The sequence below is a fragment of the Belonocnema kinseyi genome, chromosome 4 (assembly GCF_010883055.1).
Source record: "Belonocnema kinseyi isolate 2016_QV_RU_SX_M_011 chromosome 4, B_treatae_v1, whole genome shotgun sequence".
NCBI lineage: Eukaryota > Metazoa > Arthropoda > Insecta > Hymenoptera > Cynipidae > Belonocnema > Belonocnema kinseyi.
The window spans coordinates 39,230,896-39,239,500 of NC_046660.1; the positions used below are offsets into that span (position 1 = coordinate 39,230,896).

General features: G+C 30.4%; 1 protein-coding gene across 1 annotated transcript in view; it reads right to left on the bottom strand.

The window, feature by feature from the left end:
* Positions 1-7,322, bottom strand: part of LOC117170851 (glucose dehydrogenase [FAD, quinone]-like) — a 10,581-nt gene extending 3,259 nt beyond the window's left edge. The window contains exon 1 of the mRNA XM_033357896.1: positions 7,195-7,322. Coding sequence (XP_033213787.1) covers positions 7,195-7,322 — 128 coding nt within the window. The remainder of the gene's footprint in view (positions 1-7,194) is intronic.
* Between the last annotated feature and the right edge of the window lie 1,283 nt (positions 7,323-8,605).

Below are 8,605 nucleotides of genomic sequence, written 5' to 3' on the forward strand. Positions count from 1 at the left end.
GTCAAAAGCTTTTTCTAGGTAAACAAATGCGCAGAAAACTTTTTTTCCTAATCTCAAATTTTTTTATGTTATTTGCCTTAAGCTAAATATCTGATCTGTACATGACCTTTCTGGCATAATCCCACTTTGACTTCCCAAATTGTTGCTTCGTTTATTTTAATTACCCGGCGAATAAGTATTTTTGAGTGTATTTTATTTACGGTACTTAATAAGCTAATCCCTCTGTAATTATTGCAGTCGCTTTTATCTCCCCTTCTCTTGTATATTAGTATGCACTCGCCACCTTGTTTAAGAATTTCAGTGTTAATACCGTCTATCCCGGCGTTTTTCAAGTTCTTAATTATATCCCTAACCTCAGTGACACAGACTTTCTCAATTGAGTTTTCTATCGCATCGTGTTCAACATCGCAGTTGTGGTATCCTATAGCTTCATCTTTGAATTGTCTCAAAAAGACTGCGAAAGTGACAAAATTGAATAAATTACAAAAAATTCAATTAAATCTAGTAAATTTTCAGACGAATTGTAACGAATTCCGCATTAATTTTAAAAATACATCCACGAATAGAATAAGATTTGGGTAAATATAGAGAAGCAGGAGAATGTGAAAAATTGGACAAAATTCCTAAATATTCAACTCAAATAAAAAATTTGTTTAAGTATAATTAAGTGTATTTACAAAAATTCAAGTAAATTAAAAAAAATTAGCAAAATGAAATTATGAGAATTCCAAAGAATTCTATAGCCATCTTATCAAATTCAGTAAAAATGAAGCAGAACGCAAACTAAAAATCAAATGAATTCAACTGCATTAAAATAATCTTTAAAAAATCTGAAATATCCATCAGATTGTAGTGAAATTTGATTTAATTCAGAGTAATTAAAAAGAAGTTAATAACATGCATGAAGTTAATATGAATTAAAAAGGATATCATTCAACGGAATCATAAAAACATTTGAAGAGATGATTAAATTAATTAACTGTGGTGTAGATAAAAAAACGAAGGGAATGGAAAGACTGTTGACGAAATGCTTAATAATTCAACTAAATTCAAAATAATTAAAAAAGATTTTAAAAATATGAGAACTCAAAAGAACTGAAATCAATTCGAAGAAATTAAATATGAATTAATCTTACTCCAGAGTGGAATTAAAATGACAACGAATCAGATAACAAATATTTTTTTTTAATTTAAAATATACAAGAGATTTAAAAAAAAATTATGTGAATTCAAAAGAATTCGAAAGAATTCGCGATAATTTTAGGAAATTAATAAGAATTAAAAAAAATATGAATAAACAAAAATATTAGAAAGTTTGATTAAATTAATTAGATTGGGTATGAAATAACAAAAACTTTAGGGAGTGATAAAAATTTGCACGAAACGCCTAGGAATTCAAGTTAAGATTAAATAATAAAATTCAGTGTACTTTGAAGCATTCACGTAAATTCAAAAAAATTCGAAAAGATTTTAAAAATTATGAAAGTTAAAAAGAATTAAAAGCAATTCGAAGGGTATCAATACAAATTAATAAGAATTTAGAGTGAGATTTAAATGACTTTGAATCAGGTGAAGTTATTTAATCTAAAATATGCAACAGATTTTAAAGAAATTAATGAAGATTTTAAATAAATCAAAAGAACTCAAGATGCTCTGATGAAATTTAGAAGAATTTTAAAGAATATAATTGGGCTAGAATTATTCAGTTGATTATATTTGAAAGAAATTGAGAAAAATTTGAAGAAATGGAAAAAAATTTGTCAAAAGGTTTAAGAATTTAATGTTATATTGAATTTGGTAGAATTCAGTGTATTCAGAAGAATTCAAGTGAATTTGAAATAATTAAGTGCGAAGTACAAAATTCTGAGGAATCTAAAGAATTTGTAGCCGTTTTCACTGTTATAATAACAGGCCTAACAGGCGTATTTGTCGTTAAGCTCTTCTGCTTCTATTTCTTAATTCCTTAAGCTGAATTTTTTTTTTTGAAAATTAGTTTCCATAATTTGATTTATAAGGACACACAGAGCAACGACAAGCATGCGATTTTCAGGAGTAACGGCATGCACTTCTATCGCTACAAGATTATCAATATTGATTTCAATACATGGTATATCATTTTTAAGAAACAGGGCTACTGTCCCAGAGGCTCTTTAGCTTACACCGTTCTTCATCAAACATTTTGATCCCGAAATTTGCACTTTACTTTTTGTAAAAGTCACATCTTACTGACTATCAGACTTATTTTCAACCAACCAACATTCCAGTAGACTATATTGAGTAAATTATTCTGTGGGTGTCTAGCCATCAATTTCAGCAGCCAGCGAACTATCTATTTATGCATTGGAAGATTCCTACTATACTTTTCATTTTCGGCGATCCATCTATTTCACATCGTAAGGTCGTTTCATTTCAGTAATTTCGTGTGTGCATTTTTGTCTTTGAGCTTTAAATTTTTCAATTTTTTCTAAGTTTTACTTTTGGCCTTTACATCCAGAATAATTAACCGGGTGGTGGCCATTACATTTGGGAAACTGGGGTGGAGAATTCTGAGGTTTTTTGATTTTCTGAGTGATCTGTAAATTAAGAAACTTTGCACACTTCCGGGCGGTATGACAGTTCTTTGTTCCATCTCCAAATCCTTGTCATCTTCGACATTGCATTGTTTTCTTCCTATTTCGGTATTTTGCCATAGAATTCTTATGAAACAAACCACTTATATTTAGAAGACATCTATTGGCTTTAAGTATTCAGCTAGTGTAATTAGGTATATGGGATTCACATATTGTCTATCAGTTTTTAGGTTCAATAAAACGACACTGGAAGTTTAAAGACCTTGAATTTTGAAGCTGTTAGTTGTATCACTAGGTTTATTTAGGCCCAAGCTACGAATCACTTGCTTCACGAATTATTTACTCTTCTTGACGAATGCGTGGTAGGTTATGTCAATTTTAGTTCAAAGTTCATTAGTTCTTTCATATCCTTCGGTCAGATCAGTGTAGATTGTGACTCCTGAAGAACTCCTTCTCTAAGGGCGTCGTTGAGGCATCATCACTGAAAGCTTTTTTATAGTCAGGTTTGCCCGATTTAGTTCTTTCGATATCTTTGTTCATTAAAGTGTCAGTAGCTAGTAGGGGAAAAAGGGTGACCCCAATCAACCTTCCCCACCTACGAACTTGTTTGTCACAACAACTGGGCGGAGCGCCATACACCTTTCGCCCAGATACCCAAAGGGACGCAAGTTACACTCCTTCGTCTCCGCATTTCATTAATCGTATTGGTAAAGGCATCGCGAACGATCTTAGCTATTCGTTCCTCTAATAATCACCTAATCTCTCGTCTAATTATTATCGCAAGCCCTCCCATATTCATAGAAATGAATTTCGCGTGGTTGCGCGAAGAGGGAATAGTAAGGCCGCGAAGTGTCTGTTGCGAGAGAAGTAGTGATATTGAAAGAACGGTTGGTTTTTCGCTAAAATGGGCATATAGCAACGTTAATTTGTTAATGTTGAAAAACAGGGATTAGAAAATTATAATTGGTTGGTATCGCGCGGATTGAGAAATTGTTCCATAAGTCCGTCGAACCTCTTGCTGGCTCTCCTAAATGTTCTTCTGTTTAACTTATTTCAAACAATGATTATACATGTTCAAAATAAAAACTATGACATACAGATCAATTCTTAACAATCGACAAATATAAACTTACATGTAAATTTTTAGAACACAGTGCAGAATATTATGTCCAAACAAAAAATTATTCAGACACTATGGCTTAGACATTCCTTGAAATTTAATTGTTCGTATAAAGATTGCAACGAGTGCGAAGTTTGTTCAAGTCTACTCTAGAACTGCAAAAATTGTTTCAAACCTAGGGATGTAAACGTCGCGTTTGAACCCACTCTACAGGTATCGAAATTTGAAGTTTCAATAGATGCGCTATGAAAAAAGTATGCCCAAAACTGAGAAAATAATAAATATCGTTGAGTATCTTTTATATTGTAATATAAATTATAAAAGTAAAAAGCTTCTATTATTTTTGAACTTCTTCCAAATTTGTTACCACTATTTATTATTGTCCTGACAAGTTATAATTTTAGTACAAATATAATCAAAAATATTCCTCAACATGAGTGAATTAAATGCTACAAAATTTGCCATTTTTTTTATTTTTTTAATTTCAAAACTTTCCGCATAACTTTTGTAGCATTGTATTATTAAAATTTCCTACACTTAAAGAAAAGTAACGCTTTTGCACATTTTTAATACGTTAAACAACAAAATTCATAAGGTTTATTAGCGATGTTATTTGATAACTTATGAATATTTTAATGTGCCGCATTCGGACAAATTTTTTGCGAAGTTGCCTAAACCGGGACGAACTGTGGCTGAATGTCTCAGTTTCGGAAACTTAAACTTGTGTTACGAAATGGCGTTTCCATTACTGAGACGGTCACTTTTGCCGCGTTTTTAATTAAATCTCGCAGTGTAATTTTAGTGGTATATTGAAAATATTGTTCGTAACAAACAACCTTGGCGTTTAATTGATTATTTATACTAAAAAAGTTGTTTGAAAAAATTCATTGAAACCTGCATTTCTAACCACAAAGTTTCCCAACTGTTTAGGTAAGTAATGTAATATAGTATCTAATTTTAATTTTTCAACCAAAATTAGTAAGAATGCACTAAAATTCAATATTATAGATTTATATGAAATATAGATAAGATTAATATTATTAATTTACTGTTTGAGATAAATTAAGTAAATTAACTTTTCTGTTGAAAATTTATATTTTCAAATAAACAATATAACTGTTTTGAAGAAAACTTCAGTTTTTTACTTGAAAATCGAAATGTTTGTTTAAATTTTTTTTGCCTGAAAAATTGTTTTTGATTAATATTCAAACTATTTTGTTGAAAAGTCGTCTTTTTGGTTCAAAAACGTATCTTTTTAATTATACATTTCATCTTTTTTGAGCAAAAATGCAACTGTGGTTGAAAATGAATCTGTTTAGGTTGAAGCTACAGCAGTTTGCCTGGAAATTCCTTTTTTTTAAATAATTCGTCTTCTTTCAATATGTAAATAATTTTTTTTTAGTTGAAATATCAACTATTATATTTTTTATCAGACTTTAACATTTTTATTTAACCCTACACTTTAATTTTCTAACCAGTGCTTGGATTGTAAATACAAAAGACTAATTTTCTACCAAAACAGATGAATTCTTATCAATAAATATAATAGTTAATATTTTAAACGCAAAATTTTTAAATTATAAATTAAGCATGACATGAATTTTTAAATAACTAAGATTTTTGCTTCAGAAAAGAAAAATATTTTAACCAAATTTATAAATTTTCTACCTAATAATATCATTTTTACAAAACAATTTTATTGTTCTTAAGGAAAGGTGTAATGTTTAACTAAAATGACAAATTTTCGAACCAAAATGCAAACTTTTAAAAAAATAGTTAAAAGATTAATCAAAGCAGATTTTTCAGTTAATAAGATATTCAACCAAATAATAAAATTTGTAGCCAAAAAATAATTTAAATTGATTCAATACATTTTTCCATTTATGTATTACCTTGAATTAAGATGAATTCTAATTTAAAATTTACTACCAAACAGTTAAGTTTGCAAGTAAATCGACGATATTAGTCTATAATTTTAAATTTCAATGCATACTTACTAATTTAATTCAAAAATTAAATTTATGAGTAATTACTAAATTACTTACCGAAGCAGTTGACAAAATTTGAGGTTAGAATTAGAGGTTTCAATAAACTACTTTGAACAACTTTTTAGAATAAATAACTAAACAGTTATCACTATACATTCTTGCCTTTTGATGTATTCTGTAATAAATTATAAGTAAATAGTGCTATTTTATTTTTATAAACGCCATTGGATTTTACTTGTACCAGTATTGGCTTCTTTGGTGTCCCACTTAAGGATATGTTTCAAAATTCGTGTCACTCTAATTGACGATCTGTATAGCTTTAAAAATATCCGTTTATACTAATTTACTAAAAAATTACTATTTCATTTTTTGTTCTATTCGATCAAATAATTTCTTAGCCCTTTATTATAATGGTTTTGTACCAAAAATTCCAATTCCCCATTCTAAAATTGGGTTTATGTGGGTTAGCTTTTCCTAACTGTCCCAATAATGGTCAGCTAACCTTATAATTTTGACACTTACTTTACCTTAATTTTTGAAATCTGTTATTTTAAGATGCTGTAATTTCTTATAAAAAAAACCTGTTGCGCACTGTCTTCCCACCCAACATGTTAACCTAATTCAGCCTTTTTCTTTAGAAATGAAAGGCTTATATTTAGCAAATTGGATCTATGTTAAACCCAATGACGCAGTTCTTTCAAATGTTTAAAAATTGATATGCGCTCTGATTTTCTATGTAAAGCTGGCAACGTCACACCTATAACTCCGAAAGGAAAATTTTCTTGAAAACAAGGGCAAACAGGGGAATAGGGGAAAGAGTCTAGATTCTAAAATATGGAACTGATTTTTAAACTTATTAAGTGATTAATGAACTGTTCTGCTTTCGAACCATCTTTCGCAAAAATCACAAGCTTTGTTCAAATTTATGATCAGGAAAATTACATAATAAAACTGTATTTATATTTTCTATGTAAAACCAATTTATCAACAAACTAAGTTATTTGAAGTTTGAAGGATAAATAGACTCCTTGTATTGCTCATTTTTACAATCAGCTTCTTACATAAGTTCTTCCTTTTTTGTCTATTCAATGGCTAATATTCAACAACACATAATCCTTACTTGGTCTGCCTTCGTTTATCAACATGTTTTTACATAGACATTATTCAGTCTTATGGAACTGTGAGCTCGTCGAGTTATTAACGTGACAATTATTTTTATTTTATTCACTCCCACAATCAGTGCACAGAATTTCGCGTGGCAGTTTTAAAATTCCTGCTCTATCACTCTCAAGTTTCCAGGCTCAACTAGGTCAGATTATATTTCAGTGGAGAAAATTAATATCTACAGTTTAAACGACATATAGGACTCATAAACTCTTCAAACGACATACAGGACTCATAAACAGTTCTGCCGTAAATTGAGAAAAGGCCGTTTTCATGGTAACAGAATAAGAAATAATAGTATTATTATAATTTATTTTTCAATCATGAAATTATACTTATTATGAAATATTACATGTTATTAATATCTGAATTTCTAATCCTCGTTTCTTGTAAACTCTCAATCTCTGTTTCTTCTTCCCATCCCCATATCTCAGCTCCACAACCTAATACCGGCCATACCAGCATGTCGTATAGCCACATTCTTCTCTACTTTTTTAAAACCTTCTATTTCCTATTCCACATATATGCTTCATTACCACTGCTGCCTTTTTATTCTTTCTCTTATATGCGCTCTAGGATCTCTATTTGCTTGGAAGTTGTATCCTAGATATTTAAACATTTTTAATTCCACTTACTTTATTCTCTTCGATCTCCGCGCACATTCTTTCTTCTTTCTCCTTTCCCAAAACATCATTATGTTTGTCTTTTTTACATTTAAATTCATTTTTTCCTATCTTAGTATTTCTCTAATCCTGAAATAAAGCCCCTCACCCCTACCTTATCCTCTGCGATCAACACTATATCGTCCGCCTATGCCAGTGTATATATCTTTTCCTTTCCTATCCTTTCCTTATCGTGTCCTTTCCCATATTAATATATTTAGTAAACGCGAGATTAGAGGACTTCATGACTCACTTTTCTTACTTTTTGTATCTATACTCTATAACTTTGTGGATTTAGCATCGGTTTAATCATTCAAACGCTGCCATTAAGTCCACAAACATTGCTATCATTGCCCCTTTTCCCCTTTCCATCCTCTTATTTACTAAATAGTTCAGGAAATATATATTGTCCATCACCCTCATCCCTTCTCTAAACCCTGTCTGTTTTGATGGTTCTATCTTTTACTCCTCAACTTCTTTCTTCAACATCTCCGATAAAACAGACACATATAATTTATACAATCTTGACATTAGAGCCAATCCTCTATAAGATTTAACTTCCTTCCCTTTTCCTTTTTTAATATGGGTATTACCACTCCTTTCATAATTCTTGACATCCCTCTTCTCTCCATACTCTATTGCACATTATCCATGCCCATTCCTTTAATTTTATTATTCTATATTTCTAGACTTTATTTGGAATCTCCGCTATACCAGGTGCCATTCTCTCTCCATTTTCTACCTTCCAAACCTCTTCTTTCGTCCTGGCCTTTTCCGCCTCTTCCTCAAACTTTTTATTTTCTACCACTGCTATTTTCACACTACTGAATATACTCCTTCTTCTTCCCTGTATTTATTTCTACTTCCATCAGTTCTTGCATCTCCTCTGATTTCTCCTAAAAATGTTCACATGAATCCCCACTATCTTTCACGTCTTCCCCCATATTTATCTCTTCTACTATTAGTCCTTCTTTTTGTTGTTTCATTTATTCTTTATACTTCAGGTATGCATATCCGGTGGCCGTTTGGCTCCATCAGGTAAGGATTCTTTTCTAACATCAAAAAACACCAAAAAAAGCCAAAACAGCTCTTTTTGTTCAT